The 25,441-nt window shown below is 44.5% G+C and overlaps 1 protein-coding gene across 2 annotated transcripts in view; it reads right to left on the bottom strand.

The window, feature by feature from the left end:
• Positions 1-25,441, bottom strand: part of HTR2A (5-hydroxytryptamine receptor 2A) — a 36,702-nt gene that overhangs the window by 8,239 nt on the left and 3,022 nt on the right. For both annotated transcript variants that reach the window (XM_063334471.1, XM_063334462.1), the window contains exon 3: positions 21,454-21,654. In XM_063334471.1, coding sequence (XP_063190541.1) covers positions 21,454-21,654 — 201 coding nt within the window. The remainder of the gene's footprint in view (positions 1-21,453; positions 21,655-25,441) is intronic.

Below are 25,441 nucleotides of genomic sequence, written 5' to 3'. Positions count from 1 at the left end.
GAACGACCGTTTAATACATCTTTCCCCTACAGCCGGGGGTAACTGGCCTGTATACAATTTGAAAATACCAGAGGTACCACGGTTTGGTAGTAGAGAATATGGACAGCTGTAACCTGATTTTGTGTACGCCCCAGTTCAGCTGACACAGGGGATCCCACAAATGATATTGTGGTATTCCTGCATGGAATAAGTTAACTTCCAGGACAGTTCCCTCTTTTCATATCTCTGCAGGGACTAAACTTGTTGCTCCCCTCCCCAAAGGAACAGAGTTTGTCCCTCTTCAACAGGTAGCTTCTGTAGCATGAGGATAGCAAATCCCAGCAAGGGCACAGGGACTAAATTCAAAGGCAGTCATGCTTAAACTGTAAGTAAAGGAGCTTCCATGTGCAACCCACATCTGCTATTTTGATGGGATTTTTAGGAAGCATCACACATGGCCAAGAATGTCACCCACAGGTCACTCGGGTTTGGTCAAGATCAAGCTTGTCCTGTAGACACATAACAAAAAGCCCTGGCCTAAGCTGTGTTAGCGTTATCGCAGCTGACTGAATTCACGGAATCACGGAATCTTCAGAGCTGGAAGGGACCTCTAGAGATCATCTAGTCCAACTCCCCTGCTAGAGCAGGATTGCCTAAAGCACATCCCTCAGGGCTGCATTCAGGCGGGTCTTGAAAGTCTCCAGAGTAGGGGACTCCACAACCTCCCTGGGCAGCCTGTTCCAGTGCTCTGTCACCCTCACCGTAAAGAAGTTTTTCCGTGTATTTGAACGGAACTTCCTATGTTCCAACTTGTGCCCATTGCCCCTTGTCCTGTCGCTGGGAACCATTGAAAAGAGCCTGGCTCCGTCCTCCTTAAACCCACCCTTTAGATACTTGTAAACATTAATCAGGTCCCCCCTCAACCTTCTCTTCTCCAGGCTAAAGAGTCCCAGCTCTCTCAGCCTTTCCTCATAAGGGAGGTGCTCCAGTCCCTCAATCATCTTAGTTGCCCTACGCTGGACTCGCTCCAGCAGTTCCCTGTCCCTCTTGAACTGGGGAGCCCAAAACTGGACACAGTACTCCAGTTGTGGCCTCACCAGTGCAGAGTAGAGGGGGAGAATGACCTCCCTCGACCTACTGGCCACAGTCTTCCCTATGCAGCCCAGGATGCCATTGGCCTTCTTGGCGACAAGGGCACACTGCTGGCTCATGGATAATTTGCTGTCTACTAGGACCCCCAGGTCCTTCTCCTCAGAGCTGCTTCCCAGCAGGTCCGCCCCTGACCTATACTGGTGCTTAGCATTCTTCCTTCCCAGGTGCAGGACCTTACACTTGCTTTTGTTGAACCTCATTTGGTTCTTCTCTGCCCAGCTCTCCAGCCTGTCCAGGTCACGCTGGATGGCAGCACGGCCCTCTGGAGCGTTGGCCACCCCTCCCAGCTTGGTATCATCAGCAAACTTGCTGAGGATACACTCTGTCCCCTCATCTAAGTCATTAATGAATATATTGAACAAAATTGGACCAAGTATTGACCCCTGAGGGACACCACTGGTTACAGGCCTCCAACTGGACTCTGTGCTGCTGATCACAACCCTCTGAGTTCTGTCACTCAGCCAGCTCTCGATCCACCTCACTGTCACCTCATCTAGCCCATACTTCCTCAGCTTCCTAATGAGGATGTTATGGGAGACAGTGTCAAAAGCCTTGCTAAGGTCAAGGTAGATGACATCTACGGCCCTCCCCTCATCCAGCCAACCCAATTCATTCTTTAAAGATCAAAGCTGACCGATCTATTTCTCCTTGATGATTGAGATGTGTAATTTCTTGCTGATTGTGGTGGGTTGACCCTGGCTGGACACCAGGTGCCCACCAAAGTCACTCTGTCTCTCCCCCTCCTCAGCTGCACAGGGGAGAAAAAATACAACGAAAAGCTCGTGGGTCAAGATAAGGACAGGGAGATCGCTCAGCAATTACTGTGGCAGGCAAGACAGACTCAACTCGGGGAAATTAATTTAATTTATTACCAATTAAATCAGAGTAGGATAATGAGAAAATAAAACCAAATTTTAAAAACTTCTTCCCCCCGCCCCTCCCTTCTTCCCAGGCTTAACTTCAGTCCCGATTTCTCTACCTCCTCCCCGTGAGCGGCGCAGGGGGACGGGGAATGGGGGTTGTGGTCAGTTCATCACACGTTGTCTCTGCTGCTCCTTCCTCCTCAGGGGAAGGACTCCTCACACTCTTCCTCTGCTCCAGCCTGGGGTCCCTCCCACAGGAGACAGTCCTCCACAACCTTCTTTAATGTGAGTCCTTCCCATGGGCTGCAGTTCAAAAACTGCTCCAGCATAGGCCCCTTCCACTGGGTGCAGTCCTTCAGGAACAGACTGCTCCAACATGGGTCCCCCACAGAGTCACAAGTCCTGCCAGCAAACCTGCTCCAGCGTGGGCTTCCCACAGGGTCACAGCCTCCTTCAGGCATCCACCTGCTACAGCAGGGCTGCAGGTGGATATCTGCTCCACCATTAACCTCGATGGGCTGCAGGTGGATATCTGCTCCACTGTTAACCTCCATTATTTGCAGGGGGATATCCTGCCTCACCATGTTCTTCACCATGGGCTGCAGGGGAATCTGCTTGGGTGCCTGGAGCACCTCCTCCTACCCCTCCTCCCCTTCCTTCCCTTCCTTCCCTTCCTTGTTCACTGACCTTGGTGAGTTGTTACTCTCACATATTCTCAATCCTCTCTCTGGCTGCAGTTGCCCTTGTATGGTTTTTTTCCCCCCTTCTTAAATATGTTATCCCAGAAGCGCAACCACTGTTGCTGATGGGCTTGGCCTTGGCCAGTTGTAAGTTCATCTTGAAGCCAGTTGGCATTGGCTCTATTGAACATAGGGGAAGTTTCTGGCAGCTTCTTATGAAGCCACCCCTGTAGCCACCCTGCTACCAAAACCTTTCCACGCAAACCAAATACACTGATTTTATTTTCCTTGCTTTCCAGCTCCCTGCTTTTGCTGGCTGTGGGTGTTTAGAGAAGACACAGGCTGTGCCTGTGTATTCAAACATCAAGAGAAGAAAATCCGCTTCCCAAGAAAATCAGCTTCACATGCAGAGGTACCAGTAAGGACGAGAAGGTATTTGGGAAATGGACCATGTGCAAACAGTGGATCTGGAGGAAACAACCTGGCCAGGGCTGCAACAGAAGAGCTCTTCCACACCCTCCCCGTTCCACATCCCTGGCTCCCACTGGCTCAGGCTTAGTCTGGAAAAAGTCTTGATATCCCCTGAGTGCTTTTTTATCTTAATCTGCTTCCAAGTCAAACTAAGCTGAGACATGAGGAAGCGCTCAGCACAGAATGGGAGCATCCATTCAAACACTGGAGGTACGTCAGCCACTATGTTTCCAGTTGACATTCACACTTATATCAGAACATTTTCCCTTGTGGACAAACCCTAGATACTATGTTCCTCTGGTAGAAGGTGGTTTATTTGTATAGCTTGATTTATACACAGGTGACTGTTTCAAACTCAATGGACTTTAATAAACCACAAAACAGAATCCGAACAATAAAGAGGAGTAATAAATCCTGCATTAGATCTCAAGCATTTGGGCACAACTTCAGAATGACAGAAGGCTCTTGAAAACACCAAAGGTTAGGAAGTAAAGCAATAGTATCCTCCTTGTTATTCTCTCAAAAAGCCTGGTAAAACTGACAAAGGTTGATTTAGTGGTACACATTGCTGGCTCGCAAATCTTCAGAGGTATACAGCAACCATAAAACCACTTTAACTGGGCAGGTAAACTGGGTTTGCAGCTGCCTTGAGCTGCTGAGACTATCAATGAATCAAAGCCAGAATTTACAATATGCCTTGCAGAGTGGCACACTTGGGCTGCTTAGGGTGAAGAGAAGGAGGGGGGAGTGAATTGGTAAAGTCAAGGCTCCGTCTGTGAAGTCTCCTTCAAGCAGAAACTTTCAGTCACATGCTTTCACCTCACATATATCCACTTCAATCCGTTTGAATACAAATGAGTATTACTATGTGCCTTCATAAATGTCCAAGGGATATGAAATACCTTTTAGAAATGTCAATACAGTTTCTCAACAAAATTCGGCACCTTTGTTCTCCTTCACACGAAAAAGGAAAAAAACCTCTCCTGCTCAAGTTTTTGCAGTCACATTGATTCAGACATACTTGAGTTATGGGCCAGATCACGGGCCACTGCACAGAGATGCGCTGTGATGCTGGGGACCTCTGAAAAGATTGCTGCTTGGAGAAGGCCAGTCTTTCCTTCCAGCAGCTCAATGTGGCGATATTGTCTGATTTCTTTAGAAAAGCCCATGCCTGCTATCTGGTGCCTTTCTGTACTCAGAGAATAATACCAGTACTACCAATACAATATACCAATACAATACCAATACAATAATACCAAAGAATACCAACTCCTTTGGTACCTCTACACGTTCAAACAACAAACAGCCATCCATGTATGCTCACATGCATGCTACATCCCAAGGCATACGATGCATAGCCTCAGTTTCATGTTGTATAAAAATTGCCTTGGTGCAACATGGCCATCACATTATTTTCAATATCTTGGTCTGAAGTAACCACCCAAAATAGTATTTAATCCTTTGGGCTACAATGGTGCCCTGTGTGGATGTTTGCTTGCCCTAGGAACACAAGCCACAGTGAGCCACTTGTGGGGAGGTTGTGGACCATGTCCTCTGGGTGTCAAGGGTGCAAATGTGTCTGCACCCTGTATCAGGAAGGGGAATTTAGCGACAACTACTTATGCACTTTCACTTAAACAGTCGCAGAAGAGCCGTTCAGTCTGGCTCCATGTCTCTGCTTGGCATGTGGCACTCACCACAGTTAGAGGAGTCATCTTTTCCCCAGACCTGCAAACACTTAGCTGATTTCTGCGTCCACCTGAAAATGTTATTTCCCAACTGACTCATTTCCAGTCATGACAAACCTTTCAATGTTATAATTTTGTTGCTGATCAAATAGTGCCAGCCACATTGCCAATAGCAAGGCTGTATGGTTTGCTGATGGTTGGCAATGCAGAAGCAGAAATATCCATCTGGGGAGAGGGGATGTTGAAAAGCTCTGGGTGGACTGGGAATCACCATCTGAGGCTGTATCTAGTTAACATGAATTATAGAATCATAAAATAATTTAGATTGGAAAAGACCTTTAAGAGCATCAAGTCCAACTGTTAACCTAGCACTGTCAAGTCCACCACTAAACCATGTCCCTAAGTGCCACGTCTGCACGTCTTTTAAGTACCTCCAGGGATGGTGACTCAACCACTTCCCTGGGCAACCTGTTCCAACGCTTGATAACCCTTTCAGGGAAGAAATTTTTCCTAATATCCGATCTAAACCTCCCCTGGTGCAACTTGAGGCCATTTCCTCTTGTCCTATCACTTGTTACATGGGAGAAGAGATGAACACCAGCCTTGCTCCAACCTCCTTTCAGGTAGTTGTAAAGAGTGATAAGGTCTCCCCTCAGCCTCCTTTTCTTCAGGCTGAACAACCCCAGCTCCCTCAGATGCTCCTCATAAGACTTGTGCTCTAGACCCCCCACCAGCTTCATTGCCCTTCTCTGAACATGCTCTAGTACCTCAATGTCCTTCCTGTAGTGAGGAGCCCAAAACTGGACACAGTACTCAAGGTGAGGCCTCATCAGTGCCAAGTACATGGGGACGATCACTTCCCTAGTCCTGCTGGCCACACTATTCCTGATACAGGCCAGGATGCTGTTGACCTTCTTGGCCACCTTGGCACACTGCTGGCTTATATTCAGCCATCAGTTGACCGATACCCCCATGTCCTTTTCCGCCGGGCAGTTCTCCAGCCACTCTTCCTCAAGCCTGTAGCGCTGCATGGGGTTGTTGTGACCCAAGTGCAGGACCTGGCACTTGGCCTTGTTGAACCTCATACAGCTGGCCCCAGCCCATCGATCCAGCCTGTCCAGATTCCTCTGTAAAGCCATCCTACCTTCAAGCAGGTCAACACTTCCACCCAACTTGGTGTTACCTGCAAACTTACTGAGGGTGCGCTCAATCCTCTCGTCCAGATCATTGATAAAGATATTAAACACAACCAGCCCTGGGGAACACCACTTGTGACGGGCAACCAAATGGATTTAACTCCATTCACCAAAACTCTTTGGACCTGGCCTTCCAGCCAGTTTTTTACCCAGTGAAGAGTACACCTGTCCAAGTTATAAGCAGCCAGTTTCTCCAGGGGAATGCTGTGGGAAACAGTATTAATGTTAAAAAGAATGTTAAAAAACTTCTGCCTTTCCTAGACAGTGTGACAGTGTCCACAAAGTCCTGGGCTAGAATTTCTCCTCGCATGTGAGACAAGAATGAACCTCTTCCCTAGTGGCAGGTACATGGGTTGGTGGGGGCAGGAGTGGGTGAGGAGCTTTCTCTCACAAATCCCCACGTAATATTTGCTTTCAGATGGATTTCCTCAAGAGATAAGTGAGTCACAGTGCTGGTGGAGCATCGTCTCCTTTCTGCATCCCAAGAGGCCATGCTCAGCGGACTGAAGTCAGAGCAGGTCCAGGAATTTTCCTTGTAGCTGTCTATAGGCAAAACTAGATTTTTATTCAAGGGCACACACACAGCTGGTTTTCTGTAGCTTTCCCATGGAACACCGTATTTGGTCACACATATTTTATTTAATACAACTGAAAGGAAAACTACTTTATATTTAACTTCACATAGGGGGTGCCAGGTAATACTTGGATTATTCTATAAATTTTGAAATGGCTTTGTTCTTGGAAGCTCAGAAAATCTCTAAGGAAACATATTTTTTAGCCTAGTAGGAGACACATTCAGTTCTTTTTATGTGAGAAAATTATTGTAGATGGTCATTTATAATAATATAATACCATAAATCATCTATTTCATTTTAGAAAAACAAAATCAGGAAAGTCTCAGTGTCTTCCTGATATGTTTCTCATTTGTGTCCTCAGTCCTGAAGCCTATTTTTCACAAGAACAGAGATGCATCTCTCCAAATTAATTTGCAGGACTGTGATAATAAATTAAATAGAAACAGAGGAGCATTGCAGGGAGGACAGAGCAAGAAATGAAGGACGGGTGCCCCTTTTTTGACGCAATTGATTAGAAACCCAGGGCTCCAGAGCGGGCTGAGTTATGAGAAAGGAAACTGCTGAGGGAGTCACTTGCTGCTTTGGTATAATCCTGTTCACTTACAAGATGTGCATGCAGCCCTATTTCCTAAAGGCAGCGAGAATCCATCAGCAGGAAGCAATTCCTTTGCTCTCAGCTTCAAGTGCTATTCCTGCCTATAGTTTAGTGTTGGGTTTTTGTCAGTGTTAGGTTGATGGTTGGACTCAGTAGTCTGAAAGGTCCCTTCCAACCTAGGCAATTCCATGATTCTATGATTCTACACACACCTCAAATCCCTTTTCTTAGCTGTGCTGCAGGACACTTGCTTGCAGCAGTTCCGTGTCCTTCTTGTCTGGTCCTTCTTATTTCCTGGTTGGATTTTCCAAACCTTCTGAGTATTTGAGGAAGACACCACCTTTTGTATAGCAATTTCCAGTGGAGCCTCTTCACCAACAGTCTTTGCATTTCAGCTAATGACACTATCTTTGGTTTGGGCGGAGGCTTGGGCCAAGGTGCTTATTGGCTTCTCACGGCTCTCTCAAATCAAGAGAAGTTGCTATCCCTCTGTGTAATATGATTACCCAGTCACTAAAGGGACTAGCAGAGGCATATAGAAGTCTACACTTATCAAATAGCTAGAAATAAAAAAAAGAAAGATTTATAAATGTCCTGGAGAAATTTATTTTGAAAAAGGATTTGGGGACTGGGGATTTCAGATTATGCCATTCACGTATGCAGCAAAGAGCAACAGTGAACAGACCCCAGTGGTTTCAACTGAAGAAAATGAAATAGAGAGTGTTGCTATTGCAACCAAACCCTCTTAGTTTAGTGCCAGCACAGGTTTGCTTTCACCCTCCGCTGACTGCAGTGGGCAGAGGGGAGGCCCTCATGGGGTAAGAAATTGCTGGGCAAAGCGATGCTGCCTGGTCTGGTCTTTCATAAGCAGGGAGGCAGTTACACTTCACAAAGCTAGCCTTGCTACCTCAATTTGAATATTGAATTTTTTTTTTTAGTTATTTCCTAATGTGCTTGTAGTTATTCCCCGGTAATGACCTCCTTGGCCCTTGACTGCACGTTGCCTCATTTTAAGTAAGTGAAGCTCTGCAGTGCTTCTGTCTTTGTAGAGTAAAAGCCTTTCTGCTTGCAGTTAGCACACTGGTGACTTGCCGTACAGGACACCCGCAGGTAAAACCTTCACCTCTAGGGCCAGCAAATAGAAAGAGTATGTTCTTGATCAGTGGAAACCTCATAAAATTGAAAGGCTTTATGAATTTATACTGAAATTTTATTTTAGATGACACATGCTTGCATTCCTTTTGTTTGTTTACTATAGCATTTTGTCCACTGAGGCACAGAACCTTTGCTAAATAAGTAAGAAACACCAAACTGCCCAGTAAATAAATTTTGGCACAATATGGCTAAAGAGCAAAATAATGTGTACCATATCCCAGATTCTTGCACATGGATTTGATGAATCTCCCTTTTACTGTGCTTGGTTAGACCTCATTGTCTGATTCTGAATATTTTAGTGATGTTATGTGTGGAGAAAGATGTCAAAAGACTCCAGCCCTAGACTTGGTAAGTGTGTCAACTTTCAGATAAAAAGTAAATCTCTGCGCAAATACAAGTCATTATAAATGCATCTACAAGGAAGACGAGGGAGGCAAGAAGGTATCTGGGCTTGCTTTTGCAGCAGAGGGCCGGACAGAGCTGTTTAGCTCCAGGATGTCCAGGATGTTAAAAAACAATAATAGAGAGAGCCTAAAAATCCTTTTCCTCTTTACTGATCCAGAAGAACCCACTCAACCTGATCTCCGCTAAGGAGCGTGCCGTCATGCCATGTAGACCAAATTTTCCACCTGAGAAAGCACCATCCCTGTGAAAACTTAGCCCATCCTTGGAGATGGGACAAATAAAGGTTTATGGAAGTGATTCAGCAGTGTATTGGCACCACATTGCCGTGTCCCATCTGAGATGAAATTGCTCCTGTTTTGCCCTGCTTGGTCCTGTGGTTCCCAGATGATGCTGAGAGCACATGGACAACTCGTGTCAGAGTAGCAGTGCTGAAGGAGCACTGAGAGAAGGGCAAACCCCACTCTGTCCCAGCCGTCTGTATGGATGTCGTCACTTTCTTCTGCTGGGAGCTGGGCTAGGTTAGATTTGCATCTGGCCAGAGGCTTCTCTTTCTCATATCTCTCCCTCAGGCGGCCAGCTATTCCTGCCACATTCTCATGGGGAAGTGCCCAAAGAAAGGAAGGTCAGGGAGACCTGCCCACAACCTCAGGTGCATTTTAAAATCTGAGAATATGAAATACGACAAGGAGTGGAAAGGCATGGGCACTCTCTATCCTACTCGGTTCAGAGGCATGTGGATACCACAACGTGTCATGTTAAAAGAAGCAGGGCTGAAAATAAGCACTAATTTCACACGGACACACACCCATCTGCAGACGACCACATACCTGCTCAACTAAGATTGCCGACTTTTCTAAATAACTGAGTTACAAGCTGTCTTTTCATGATCTGAAGTCATCACTGCTTACATCAGCCTTGTTTTGATAACAATGTGTGAAGGTCGTTGCAAACATGGGCAATCCACTGAAGACCAGCAAGGCCAGTGCTGTGAAACCCTTAGCCTGCAGTTTGGCAACACATCGGTGCTGCTGTATCTGTTAGCTCAAAGGAGACGTCCTGCCAGCCCTCAAGTGCGTAAGGTAGAAAGGGTATAGGGTAGCAGTGAAGATTTCTGCCAGTTTTGTAGCCCTGGAGTTTGTCAATAGCATTTATATTTTCATATGGGGCTGGTGAAGTCTGCTGGAAGGATTCCTTTGCCTGCCCATCACCCTGGTCCCAGCACAGCATCCCAGCACTCCCAGCTGGGATGGTGGCGTTGTATCTCAAGTGAGGTTGACAGGGAACATGACCCCATGTGCCAGCCCTTCTACATGGACTCCAGCTTGCTCTGCATGTCTGCCTGCATTTCGGTCCCTGCCTCCCACCAGGGAAGGCCTGCCAGGAGGGAGAGAGGATGATGTCTTGCATGTGCAGTGCCTGAAGGAAATCAAAGAGCAGCTGCAAAAATCTAGGGGTGGGGGCAGGTTTCTAACATAATAATAAAAGGCTTTTAAGACCTCCTACCTTGTAATTTAATTCATAGAATCATAGAATTGCCTGGGTTGGAAGGGACCTTTCAGATCATTGAGCCCAACCATCAACCTAACACTGACAAAACCCATCCCTAAACCATATCTCTAAGCACTACGTCTCCCCGTCTTTTAAATATCTCCAGGGATGGTGCCTCAACCACTTCCCTGGGCAGCCTGTGCCAATGCTTGATAACCCTTTCAAGGTAAAAATTTTTCCTAATATATAGTCTAATATGCAGTCTAAACCTCCCTTGGAGCAACTTGAGGCCATTTGCTCTTGTCCTATCACCTGTTATCTGGGAGAAGAGACCAACCCCCACTTCTCTACAACCTCCTTTCAGGTGGTTGTACAGAGCAATAAGGTCTCCTCAGCTTCCTTTTCTCTAGCGTTGTTCTTTACAATACCAATTTATTTGCAGTCTGACCTTTGGTGAGATTGAGATTTACTACCGTCCCCAAGTCCGGAGAGTCGAGAGTAAGGCGGTGTCTGGCTAAGCCTGGACAGGAGGCCGAGGAAGCAGCTCGCTGGGGGGATGCTGGCGAGCGGAGCCCAAGTCCAAGGGTAGCCAGACGGCAGCTATAATCCTGCTCTCAGCTGGGAGTCGGGAGGGAGCTGGGCATAACGCTCTCCTCCAGGGGACGTAGGCTGATGATGGCCGTGTAGCTACTTCATCCGTGGTGATTAGAAGTGACTGACCTTAAGATAACGAGCTGAATATTCAGTGTGAAAAATTGCAAGAAGTGCCACAGGTCTCCAGCCTAGCTCTGCACAGAGGGACGAGATGCTACTCATTCTTATTTAAGGCTCCTGGATGGACAAACCTGCTGCTCCTGTGGCTCAGCGACATGCATCAGAGCAGGTCAAACACCCCGCTTCCTTTCTGTGTACTCAGTTCATGTTGTTTAAATTGCATTGGTGTTTTTATGTTCCCTGTAACAATGGTTTGATTTCCACTCCAGTTACAAATTTATGCCTGTCACTGGCTTAGGTAAATGTGTTAATTTGAAAAGGAAAAGAGCCTCTAAGTGGGATCAACTCCAGCTGCTTGTGATATCCCTCCTTTTTAGCACAGCACCTTTTTGTATTCCATGTCAGATGGCTTTGCAATGTTCACTGTTCAGGCCCTTAGGAGAATAGATTTGGGGCTCACTTTGCTTTGAGAAAGAAAAAAATACCATACGTTTCTAGCAGGATCTTCCCAGATCACACATTATCAGTCTGCCTTTTTAGCTATGAAGCTCCTGAAGGCTCCTCAGGCCTAACTTATTATATGCTATACATGCTACGTACACAGTAATGCTTAAAAAAACCTATATAGTAGCAATAAGATAGAAATTATGGAAAGATCTTAGATATTTCACTATCATAAGCAACTAATGTGATGGCTCCTGGAGCAGCCTAAGTGACTATCCCAGTTTTTTACTTGTGGGCTTTTAATTATTACGTGGTATGATTTGTTGAATGCTGATAATTTACTTAACTCTGCCTTAATCCTCCACAGAATTGAATAGAGATTTCTGTTGGTATCTCTCTGAGATTTCTCTGGCATTGCTCTTTGACCTCGTTGTGCAGTTTAAAGGGAGACTGAATGTAACTGTCAGGTAAGTTGTTTATTATTAATTTTTAGCAACAATTTTGTACTGAGTCTGGAAGGGCACAGACAACCAAAACTGTAATTATTCTGTATTTTCCAGACCTCAGACCAGGTCCCACTTTAATCCAGATCTTTGTCTTGTCTCTCCCTGCCTCCTTTTTCTGGTTGCTTGCAGAGGCTGCTGATGAAGTAAATGGTCAGCTTCTTACTAGTTATACAAAGAGACTGTACCAATGGCTGGGCAGGTTTTGGGGCAGATGTCCTGATGTGGTGGAAAATTTGGAAGGAAAAACAGGATGAGAAGCCAGCTTAGAGACCCGCACCAGTCTGAACATCATAATTCAGGATCCTGTGGTTTATGCTTCACTGCCCACCCAGGAGATAATGCCCCTCACCCTGGCGGAACTGCTCTTCTGTTGAATCAGTCAGCACCCTGGTTACATGTAGAAGATGGCAGGGTTGAAGAAGAGATGAAAAAGTGATAGATCATATCTGCCCATATTTCCCATCTGTTGGTGTCTATGTAGGTGCTATAGCATAATCCCTAGGCTTATCTTTCTGCTAAATGTCACAAACCACCTTGAAAATGAAAAATAAATGCATGAACTGCCCTCGCAACAAGAAATGTCTATTCTGAATGCTGGACTGGTATGCAAGGACATTCCTCATGTCCTGGACTGGTATGCAAGGCAGGGCTGGTTTTACCCTGGGAACATTCAACCTAAAACTTTTGGACACTTTTATGCTTATAAGGAGAAAGTTACGACGCTCACTCAGTGCACCTGAGACCTAAAACCACACAGTGTTTATCTCGGGATGTCTATGATCCTAGCAATAGCGGTCAATTTGACATTTCAAAACTCAGATCGAATACAAAATCATAATGAGGGTTATGTTCTGCCAAAAAGAAAAAAGTCTTCCCAGTGGGTGTGATTTACTTGCAACATAAATGCGGGGTTGAATACTGTGAAACACACAGCTCCAATTTTGATCAGCCACAAAAGAGAGCCTTTATGGCCATGCCTGAGCCTGCCTTCAGGACATCACAGGAGTTCGACAGGCTGTTTTCCAGCAATGACTCTGGAGGACATCATAGGAAAAATCAGCTGACAGGTATTTCTAAATTTGTTGTAGGTAATTAGGAATATTGTTGTCTCAGCTCTGACAAACCCCCTGACTTTTATTAGCTGGGCTTCTGCTTGGAAATGATGCCAATGGCATGGGCCAGGAAATGCATGGGGAAAGTTAATTGCAGCCTGGGTGTGCGACAGTTTGCAATGTTCCTGCTAATTGGGGTAAATGTAAGCCTTTCATTTTAAAGCAGAATTCTGGGATAAGTTTATCTTTCTTAACATTACAAAATGCAAAATCTGGCTTAAACAAAATTTAATTCTTTAAGATACATAAAAGAAGCTGTGAAATTGCTCTGTATAATTTTAAAATGAATGAAAATTTCTTTGTTCTTGAGATTTTCTTTTATGCAATACATTTCCACTTTAAAAACACTATTTTTAATATAGAAGGTGATTAAATGCAATTACAGTGTACAGATGACAGAGTTTATAAATCCCAACATGATTCCTTGTGCACTCCTTTTCTGCTCGTTTACATTGCATGGGGCTTCTGCTATGCAGAAATCCCAGTTCCTCTGATTGGAGATGGTCAAGTAATTTCTTGGTCAATATAGGATCCCCTTTTGAGCGCGTGCTGTTATAGAGACCTACAGCAAAAAGACTGGAGCAAGTCTGTGAACACGTCCTTTCTGCATTTTGCAACACCTCACATAGCACTTTCTGCAGAAAAGGGTATCCTGCGGTAGGACCCAGGCTCATCCTGCCCCCTCTGGATGAGGAATCCATTCTGGATTCTTGTCTGTATTCCACACTGTGCTGGGTACAAGACTGGCTGAAAAATATAGCCTTTCAGAGAAGGAGGAATAACTTATAATAGGCACTGAACTGCCTTTTTTCTTAAAACATTCCATTTACTCTGACGTATCCTACAAAGAGAGACTGGCTGATTATAGGTCATATTGCCAACCACGAACAGTTACTTACTCCTTCAAAGAAACCTGATAATAGGACCAGCCTGGTCCAATTGAACTCAATGCTTTTTTTCTGGTAGCTTCAAGGGAGAAGAACATGGTCCTTATGGTCTTCAAAGCAGAGACAAGTTTAAAAAAAAAAAAAGGCAATGAACAAGTTCTGTCATCAGTACCTTGACTAACCAGGTTCTTTCCACACAAATCCGCTATTAAAAATATAGCTCTGTCATTTAAAACTTGCCCTTAAAAATAAAACCAAAGCAGAAAGAAAAGCCACACATTAATGTTGTGATCTATCCTCATTCTTTTTTCACTTGCAAAGGAGAGTGTTTCTTGCAAAAGGGGTGCTCACAAAATGGGTGTGTGCCTTTTTCATAGGCAAAAACCTTCACCTCCTCCTGTTGATCAGGTAATTACACAAAGAAAATTGTCAATGTATACATAATAATTACTCTTTATTTTACAGTACATATGTGCTGGTATAGTGTGTTCTTCCCTGCCCAGACGTATGCCAGGTTGCTCAATGTCTCTGGTTTGAAAATGCGGCCCTATGGATTTTTATGTTGTTTCTTTATCTCTGTATTTCCAAATTTGGAGAATTTAGAAAGCAGTTCAATCATTACCATTCCTTTGAGCATTTTTTTTCATAAAGAAAAGTACAAGGTTAGTAACACCTCCCTGTCAGATAATGAAAAAAAAACATATACATGTTCAAAATGCAAGCTTTTTTAACCTTCACAGTTATGAGAGGGAGATATGTGTGGTAAGCTGTTGGTCTGGTGGATGAGATGTGTTCTCTCTTCTGGGAAGAACAAATCAAGCAAAGGATTCTGTTACATGGGGAATACGGGAACAATTTCCATCAAAGAGGAAAGTAAATATGATATTTCTGTCTCTTTCTCAGAATCATCTTAAGTAATGTCTCATAACCAGAATACATGTGCTAGCCAACTCAGAAACATGCATCACAGCATTGAATGTTAACTTCCCTTGGAAAACCTGGGCATGGAGTGCTCCTTTACTCATTAGTTGTCACTGCTGGTGGAGTCATTAGTATGGCAATGAACTTTCTACTGGCATAATTGCTACTACCTACTAAGCCTCATACACTGTGTCTCTATAAAATAATAAGATGAAGATCCTCATTCTGTGAGATGGTTATAGAGCTCTAAAGCCTCATTTATGAAATTTTGTGCCATGGTCCTTCATTACAGTTAGTGCAAATTTCTCTACATGTTGTGTCACAATTTTTAACATCTTTATGGCATTGTGTTTTTACGGTGGCATCTACATCCACAAATGGAAAATGCTGCAGGGGATTGGCCAAACACAAAACCTACAATGTTTGCCTTTGAGATCCTCGAGCTGGAAGACCAAACAGTATGTTCACTCTCTGGGAGATGATTTCATGAGTATGATTAAAAAAAGACGTTAACTAAGGAAATGATTATAAATACTGCTAAGAATGCAAAGCCAAGTTTTGAAAAGAAGAAATGGAAGCGAAGTGAATGACTACACGGTAAAGAGAGTAGTGGAACAAGTTTAGCTCCAGCACTTCCAAATTTAGGTGCTCAACTTTAACTCTACATTGTTGGAGTACAGTGCTGTGTGCAATTACTTTCAATTTTATGTATTTTGGCAGTATATTCCATGTTATAACAAGTGGTCTTTTCCTATGCCAAGCCATCCTCAAATTAGACTTGAATGAACTGGCAAATTATAAATCTGTCATCTGGAAGAAATGGAGGATGCAGTGGATCCAGAACAGGGATTCCCAACCTGCAGCGCCTTGGCTATTTGTGCCTTTTGAAAACAGTAAAGGCACTTTCAAACGAAAGCTGTCCTTGGCAGAAGGAGGAGTGAGCTGGAGCAGGCCAAAGCTGTCAGCAAACCACAATCCAGAGACACTGGTAGTTGTACTCTCCCAATCCCAGCTGCTTCCCTGGCCCTTCGTACTCTGCAGGACAGCAAGAAGTTACGCAGAGGAATTGCAGGCTGCCCAGGAAGGAGGTGTAAGCCTTTACTTCAGCATAAAGCTTCACATTGCCCAATTATAAGAGGGCTCAGTTACACTGGGCTTGCACTTGTTTCATACACCTGGAGATAACTTTTTGCACCCTACACTTTGGAGAATGTTGCTTCACATGCTACAGTATTTCTGTATTTTTGAAGCCTCGAAAGCAATGGCAAAATTTTAAGAGACTTAGGCGATGGGAGATATTTCACCAGCTTCATTCAGCTCCACTTTGGGCTTTTTTTTCTGCATGAAAAGTACTGAATAAATCTAAGTTGTTAGTGACTGGAGAGAGCAGAAACTGCCTGAAGGCAGTGAGCAGATGTGTAGGCTGAGTGAGAAATGATAAGAGAAGAGAGAGAAGAGAAAACTCAGCTAAGAGGATTTGGGCTTCATCAAACTTCACATTACTTAGACCATTAACAGAGGAATAGAGAGAAATAAGGACTGAAGAATGACATATATAAGGGCTTAACATTCATGACTAATTCTTTTATGTGGCCCTTTCAAGGATTTTTAAAGGAGATAATGATGGCTTCTTGCAGAGCAATATGTTTCTTAGGCCCACGTAGGATTCAAAGGTGCTTTACCTGTATTTTTCAGCACAGCCTCTATTTACAATTCTATAGATTCCACTTAAATGCTATTCAAAATTCAAGTCTAATTTTTCTAGGAAGGGGAAGTGCTTGGGCCTTTTACACCTGTTCTCAGTAATGACCTCTGTGCTTTAAAACAAATGGAATAATTTTCAGGGTTTAATGGGCTTTTGCCTTCAACAGCTAAAAATAATCTAATTATCTAGCCACTGTGGGTACTGGATGATTTAAGAATTAAAGACACGATTAGAATCTGTTACAGTAATTAGAATCCATTTTAAACCAATTGCCTGTGGCATTACATGGTCTAGTGAAAGAAAGGCTGCTGGCTAAATGCTCTTCTTCCACTAAATGCAAAAACAAATGTTAGTACAATTTTTTCTTTTTTCTCTAAGAAAGTCAAGATTTGAGAATTCAAGTAAATAAAATTATCTGTCCCTTTTTATGCTGTTTTTTAAATAATTCTGATATTGCTGAAGCCAACAGAGGGAAGAGCACTGATTGACTGGTCTTTGGATCAAATTTACTGAATAAATTTGTGAATTTAGTGAATAAAAGGAAAATTACAAATTTACTGAATGAAAGTGTTGTTACTTACGTAAATTAGAAGTCATAATGAAGGAGATGTGGGTAGATTGGAAAGCACTAGGAGAACTTCTGCACAAATCATCTAGAAGTATTTGCAGAAGTCAGAGAGCATGTGGATAAGGGTGATCCAGCTGATATAATGTTCCTGGATTTCCAGCTCTGACAATACTGTTTTGTCAAAGGCTGTTAAAGAAATTAAACTCTAACGGCGGAAGAAAGGTCCTCTTATAGAAAAAAGATGGGTTGAAAGAAAACAAGGCGTAGGATTAAGTGGTTTGTTTCCACTGTAAGGATGGTAGAAGGTGTCCAACAGCCCTCTATGTTCATCAGTGCTGTTCAGCCCAACCATGACCTGTCTGCATGGACACTGGAACTGTGTAAATGTGCTGGCGACGTGCAGCTCTTGGCTGTAGAGAATTGCAGAATGTCCTCATAAATCTCAGCTAATGGACACCAAAGTAGCAGACAGAATTCAGTGCTAAGAAACAAAGACTTGTACATTAGTTGACGGAGAGGCAGGGGGAACCCTATATAAATATGCAAAACTATTTGTCATTACTCAGGAAAGAGAGGAGTGTCATGAAAATGGTCAGAGCACCGGAGCACCTCTCCTATGAAGAAAGGTTGAGAGAGGTGGAGTTGTTCAGCCTGGAGAAGAGAAGGCTCCACGGAAGACCTTATTTTGCCATTTCAATGTATGAAGGAGGCTTATAAGAAAGATGGAGAGAAACTTTTTATCAAGTCCTGTAATGATAGGACAAGGGCCAATAGAATCTACTCTCTTTTCAATGGAGACACTAGATTTAGGTTGGACATAAGGAGGAAGTTTTTTTACAATGAGGGTGGCTAGAACAGGTTGCCCAGAGAAGTTGTGGATGCCCCATCATTGGTAGTGTTCAAGGTCAGGTTGGATGGGGCTTTGAGCAACCTGGTCTACTGGAATACATCTCTGCCCGTGGCAGGGGGGTTGGACTAGATGACCTTTAAAGGTCCCTTCCAACCCAAACTATTCTCTGATTCCGTGATTTTTGAGTCACTGAGCTCCGTGTGCAGGGGTGGTCCTAAAGACTAACAGAAAGGCTGGACTTATTAAAGCAGGAACTGAGAACAAGGCAGAAAACATTACTACACCACATGAATTCATAGTCTGTCCATATCTTGAATATTTACGTCTGGCCACCTATTTCTCAAAGAGGATGTAGGAGCACTAGAAAAGATTCAGAGAAAGGTACAGAGATGACCTGGGCATGGGATACTGCCACACAAACAGAGCCTAGAGAGATTGGGACTTAGCCTGTTAAAACAACTGTTGAAGGAGGATATGCAAGAGGATGGACTAAGGATTTTGACAGTAGGGAAGTTACTGAGGGTCTCCGATCAGCAGGTTCTCCCCTCTTCCTCAGGTAAAACAAGCCTTTCTGCAGGGGAACATGACATCTTTCATTTCTTTCTCTTGCTTTTTACCCTCCATCTCACACATCATGAAAATTCACAGGGCACCGGCTCAGATTCAAACTGCAGGAGCAAGGGGAAGCCAAAGGAAGCTGGGGGACACAACCTTAAGAAACTCTTCCCTCTGAATTTGTCAGCTGAGCTGCAGAGACCGTGTTGTGCCCGACACTGGTTCTGCCTCTGCCAGCTGTAGATACGTGAAAATACAAAGAGCTAAATAATTTATAGCTCTGCCACTCTAAGTAGCACTGAGAGCCTGAAGACTGGTAAATGACACATAGAGCCCCTCTTTGTTCAGAAACCATTTCCTATTAGTAAATGATACAGAAAACACCTCGCTCTTCAGAAACCATTTCCATTCTGAGTTGGATCGTGGCAGATCAGGAGGACAGGGTCAACGACCGACTGACAGCAAGTTGCATGGGTGATGTGGGATCCATCAAGGTTCCTTATAATACTGGCATTTTTCTGTATAGTATAGCATTATGCCATGGTGCAATCTCAGTCCAGCCTGGCAGTGACTAACTGACCAGCTTCTTTGCAGCTTGCCGTGTCTTTGCTTCCCCTGCCTGTCCTCTGAAGCACATGACATTTGCTGGAGTTCATTCATGAAACCGCTGCCAGGCTGGGAACTGACCCGTCTTCCTTTAAATTGTCTCCCCATGCCCCTTGCTTCCACAGGACTAGCAAACTAGCTCAGCGGCGCTTCATTCCTGCACACCTCAGCGTGCGTGCCTGCATTCATTTATATCTATTTAAGCCACTCACTGTTTTGATGGCAGGTGGTGTGTGAATGAGATGGATTGTACCCTATCAGCCCAACTATTTTCCCGACGTCCCCTGTTCCCTTACGTGTGTCCTTATCCAGCTGCAGCAAAGCAGGACTCTGTCCCCTTCACTCATGCCACACTTGAGTGCTTTCCAATAAAATAAGTTGTATTTTTGAGAGTTATATAAATAGGGACCACATTGCTACCACTTGCCATAGTAATAACACATAACATCCATGGCTCGTCTGATCACTGTTAGAAGAAAATTCTCTAGAGAGCAGAAAAGGTGTTTTTTACAGTGGGTAAAAGTTGTTATCAGTTATTACAGCAAAGAACAGTCCTAACTTTTGAAATTAAATATCAAGATATCAAAGAACTAAGCCCTCCCGCTGCAGGACGTAAAGCATGTTCTAACTAATAGGGCTTAAATAATAACTTTTTCTGGATTCATTTTAATAGTGAGATAATTCAGATACTCCGGCGGTGAGCCCCTGTCTGAGGCAAGATGCTGAGCAGCGTGGACCACTGGTTTTGCCCCTGGAATGGGCATTCTGATCATTCTGTGAATTAATTTGTGTTAGAAAAGGGTGGTAATTTCACACACACGAGGCATAGGCACCACACACAAATGCAGTGTGGTTACACAGAACGTATAAATTTAAGGAATGCCCGTATTTTTTATGCTATATGGAGAATGCACTGAAAATGCTTGCACTTAGCAGTCTCCAAAGTTGGAAAATCTAGGGAGTAATGTTTTCTACTGGATTAATAAAAAAAGTGACTGTAGAGATATATGATATAATTCATCTAATCTAAATTAAGACTTCTACATCTGCTCTAGGCTTCCTTTATAGTTGAGAGCTAGGTGTTTTTAGGGTGGAGTTCACCTGGCCTGTGCTAGACATCTACATCTGACCAGCTGAATGCACCCCAGCACCACACGTGATGCTGTTGAACTCCACCACATCTTGGAGGATGCAGAACTGTCCTCCTGTTGAGAGAGGGCTCCCACTATTTCTTACTGTGCAGCAGAAGATACAACTATTTTAAGCCATAAATATCCTAGACTGCTTTTTCTCAGACTCCGAGCCAGGATCAAGAGGGACCCAGGAGACAATTCAGAGCGGCGGGCAGGCAGCAGTGTTAGGCATCATCTCCTTTCCTCCCCCTCGGAAGAACAGTAACAAATTACAGTTACCACTTGCAATATAATTTGTATTAGCCAGGGAAGCAGCTAATTACCTTTGATTGCTGGCAACACCCATCTCTTCCAGGGCAAGAGAGTGAATTTCTCCTGCTTCAGACTAAGTGAGCTGCCAATGGGAGGGTCTACAAAACCAGATGAGCTGAAAGGGATCTGCGCTTTCAACACATTTGAGAACCACTGCCCCAGGTGTGTGAGGAAATTCCTGGTGGCATCAGACACCAAACTCTACCCAACTCCCACCCTGCAAGGCTGCTCTGGACCAAGGGTGCTGCCACTACAAGAATGGAAGAGCAACGCTCCCATGCCTAGTTTCGAGCCTCTGGGTTTTGCCAGTGCAAAGAGAGATTCATCTAGGGAGTCATTCGGGGCACCTATTTTAGGCTGCAACTCTCAACTGTCCTGTGGAGAAACTTCTCTCACTTACAGTGTACACAGAGTACCTAATGCCTCCTATATAGGATGCATGAATACTCTACCCTGTGCACCACTAAAGGCAGGAAAGATCTGCCTGTAAGAAACATCTGTAAGCAAATTACACTGATAAGGAGTTGGGAACAACTGACTTACATAAAACAAAGAGATCTTTTTTTCAGTTGAGATATTTTTTTTTTCTTTTTAAATGTTAAGGTAATGATGGATAATCAATACGGGAAATAAACACACCTTTGAAACAAACTTGAACCCAGTAGTCCTATCACTGATTTATATTCTTCCAGTGACAGTGGTGCTCAGTTCTCCTCCATTTCCCGTTGTCATTGTTGATTTCCATTGCATAATTACTACATTACAGCACTTCTTAGACTGTGGCAAGCAAAATATTGCAGGCAGAGAACACAGTTTTAGACTGCCCTATATATCTCAAATCCTCTCAAAGGCTAGGAATCTGCAATTACATGCTGAAATATTGTCTCACTCACCAACTGATATGGTCCAAACAGCAATTATTTTTGCAAAAGCCTTAGTTCTTGAGTTAAACCGGCTGTGATGGATGGGGTTTCGGATGGCAATGTAGCGATCCAGTGAGATGGCACAGAGGTGCATGATGGAGGCAGTGGAGAAAAGCACGTCCAGGTAGATCCAAATAGCACAGAGCTTCGTAGGTAGAGGCCACGTGTAACCTGCACAAGACAAAGTTGACATCAGCTGAGAATGTGACATACTCACATCTTTTGTTGTGACACATAAATCTCAGTGCATATATCCTTCTATCCCACTGCTAGCTGGTAGTGAGTGATGCCTTCAACAGAAGCTGCCTGACACTGTTTTAAGAAACCTTTTTCTTTTGTTTGCAACCTTCTAACTGTAGCTTTTGGGATTAATTCTGCTTCTTTCCCAGGCTACAAGTAGCATTTTTTTTTTCTTTTTAATTCTATTTCCATAATGCTAATGCTTGTTGTTATAATTAACCATTTCTGCCAGCAGATCTATGGAAAGAGAAGCGATTTTGCCATTGTAAACCTGCAAGTTCGCCATTTTGTTTTAGGACTTTTATCCACATAATTACTGCATTATTAACACCTGCTGATATGCAAAGCTGCCCAAATTATGAAACTAAAACTTTAGATTTAGTGGGAGCTGAAGGAAGAAAAATATTTTGTTGCACACCTGTGATATTTGTCTCACCCGTCTTCAGGCACCTACCACTAACTTGAATAAGGATATTCCCTGTATATTGATAGGCTCCTCCAGAGAGAGCAATCCAAAGCAAATGCATTAGTGTTTACCAATATCCAACCTACATCTTATTTGCTGCAAATTGAGCCTTCCCTTTTTCCTTGTTCTTTCCACCCTCCATGAAGAATAATTGATTGCTGTTCTTTCTGGAAGCTATTGGAAGATGGCTATCGTGTCTTGCCTATTTTTGTCTTTTTCTCTTCCAGGCTAAGCAACGCCAATTCCTTTATCTTTTGCTTACAGATAATGGTTTTAAAACTTTTGTGCTTCTTGTTTCTCTGCCCTGGAATCTATTTAATTTATCCACATCTTGCTTATCATTCAGTGACCAAAACAGGGCTCAGTACTCTTGCAAAGGCCTCCCGACTGCTAAGTGAAATACAAGATTGCTTCACGGGTCTCGCAGGGAATGTCCTTACACAACCTGGAATGATGAGTGCCTTTTGTATAAAAATATCATACCAGTGACACATGCTTAGTTTATGATCCATTTTGACAGACAGAACTTGTTCAGCATTCATAGAATCATAGAATGGTTAGAATTGGAAGGGACCTTAAAGATCATCTACTTCCAACCCCCTGCCATGGGCAAGGGACACCTCCCACTAGACCAGGCTGCCCAAAGCCCCATCCAGCCTGGCCTTGAACACTTCCAGGGATGGGGCATCCACGGCTTCCCTGAGCAACCCGTTCCAGTGTCTCACTACTCTCACAGTTAAGAATTTCTTCCTGATATCCAATCTGAATCTCCCCTCTTTCAGTTTAAAACTGTTACCCCTCCTCCTATTGCTCCACTCCCTGATAAAGAGTCCCTCCCCATCTTTCCTGTAGGCCCCATTTCGGTACTGGACAGCTGCTATAAGGTCTCCCCGGAGCCTTCTCTTCTCCAGGCTCTTCTCCATTCCTTAAGCCTGGACAAATTTCCCCAGCAGTAGTTGGTTTCCTATCTTTTTCCTAAGTGGCTATCTTTGCATTTATCCTCAGTGAATGTTAGTTGTTCATTTCAGACTTCCTTTCCAGGGGTCCAGATGATTGTTGATGATTCTGATCCTGTCCCTCTGAGTGCTTGTAACCTCTCCCAGCTTGGTGCTTTTGGAAAGCTGTGTAAGCTCACACTCCATACACCGTCCAGGTCGTTAGGAGCAGCACTGAGCAGACCCAGGTTAAGCAGAGCCCTGCAGGAGCCCCATTCAAAGGCCCTTCTAGTCCGGCAGGGAACCACTAATCGCTCTCCATGGAGCAAGTTTTGCAGTTATCCATGTCCTTATTTTGTGGTGATTTAATTTACAGCATATTACCTGAGCTGCCCATGACAGTGCGGTATGGGGCAATGCCAGAGCCGGCATTGTGATAAAAAGGTAGTGTTTTGGGGGCTGCCCGTCTCCTTTGTAGGTACAGAACAACAGGATTTGCAACAGCAGGAACAGAGGGAGGGACAGAGGAGCTGCGCCTGTGCCTAATTAAACTTAGTAAGTCTCAGTAAGCACTGGGGAGACCTATTTCTTGATGCTCTTGGACTGCTGTAATATGGGCTGACCCTGACAAGTCATAGAGCATTTATGGATATGTTTTATCTTGTTTTCTGGTCTTCCAGTGGGGAATCCAGTCTCTGGAGTGCGTTACGTGTGGGCTGGCTTTCAGGAGCATGTCTTCCCAGCAGCATCTCTCTGTCAGGACAGGGCAGTTTACACAGGGAAAAGCGATAAAGTATTTTTACACTTGACAACATGAATTTGTTCTCTTGCATTAGTGGCCTTTGGGAACAGATTTGTCATATCCTTCTGACCTCTTGTCCTTGCTTTAAACCCGGATGGGGCAGGGATAAAACAACATGCATCAGATAAGCTACTTTGGAGACTACAGGGCCAAGAAAAGGGAAAGTGCACGAGAGGAATCAGCTGTGGATGCAATAGGAGTTAGGAAGCATGTAGATAGCACCCTCCAGGCAGGCCTTGGGACATTTTATGGCAGCTTTGCCTTGTGCTGTGCTTTGGTCACTGTCCAATTCACACCCCCACATATCCAAAGGAAAATAAACCGAACCAAAAAACAAACCATGGCTGCAATTTAAAGATTGTGTGGGCAGGGCAAATTTTACAAGGTTCAGGATTTCACGTGGTCCATGAGAGCTCATGAGGTGCAGGAACTCATATCAGGGAGTCCCATCCAAGGGACAGGCAAGTGATGCTTGTGCATCTGTGCATTTGAGGTTGAGAGGCTGAGAGGGAGGGCAGGTAGGTGAGATAGGATTTTCTTCCTGAGGTTGCCAGATAGTAGTATCCAGGAGATGAGAAATGCTTTCTCACAAGGTCTTTGAGGTGAGGAGGCAAACAAGGGAAGCTGGCCAGGATGGGTGGGCTGCTGCTTGTTGGTAACAGGAGATACAGGGAAAGGCTAAGGAAATGCTGTAAGGAGGGGAGAGGACAGGAGAGGAGAGGAGAATCTATAGGCATGGGCAGTTACTGAGGAGGCCCTGTGCACCATCCTGCCTTGACAGAAGCACATCAGCTGAGGCCATGTCTAAGGTCAGCACTCGACTGGTCAGGAGCCCTCTGAAATGCCTGGTTCTTCCACTGCAGCAGGGAGTTACGCAGCATCTGCCAATAATCCCAACAGCTTCTCCATGCTGGCATGGGGGAAGTCACTGCAGCAGGAGCAACAGGCATCAGGGACCTGATGCATGTTTGGGTGGGATCCAGTGCTGTTGTTGAACTCTTTGAATTTTCTGCTCTGTGGGCACGTCCACCTTGGTGGGTGTCTTTTTGCAGCAGAGGTTTCTGCTGTTGGGTGGATGGAGAAGCCTGCCTGGCCCAAAGGGTGCAAGCTGGGCAGACAGGTTGCCAGCACACTTGAACAGAATTTGTCCACAGTAGCTGTAAAGCTCTTGAGAAGGAATTCATCTCTCCTTTGAGCAAAACAGTCACAACTCCCCTTCAAGGGGCTGCGGAGCGGGTGGTGGAGCACCCTTGTTCAACAGCCTTGGAGGGACGCCGGCAGAGCAAGGTGGATGCAAAGGCCCCTGCTTTGGGCTCAGGACTGTCAACATAGGTGATGTGGCTGATGCTGGCTGCATCCCGACCTTCCTCTGGGCGGCTGAGGCCGAGAAAATGTTCCTGCATAAGGGGAGGTTTCTCTCTGCTCCGTCACTGGTCGTCCTGGAGGGTGACAGTGCACCATGCCAAGATGGCTCTTCTGCTACCTGTGTGCACCACCAGATGATTTTTCACCCCA

This window comes from Chroicocephalus ridibundus, chromosome 1, assembly GCF_963924245.1.
Source record: "Chroicocephalus ridibundus chromosome 1, bChrRid1.1, whole genome shotgun sequence".
In the NCBI taxonomy this organism is placed as follows: Eukaryota; Metazoa; Chordata; class Aves; order Charadriiformes; family Laridae; genus Chroicocephalus; species Chroicocephalus ridibundus.
Note: the sequence above shows the minus strand (reverse complement) of the source record. Positions and strands in the feature narration are given on the sequence as shown.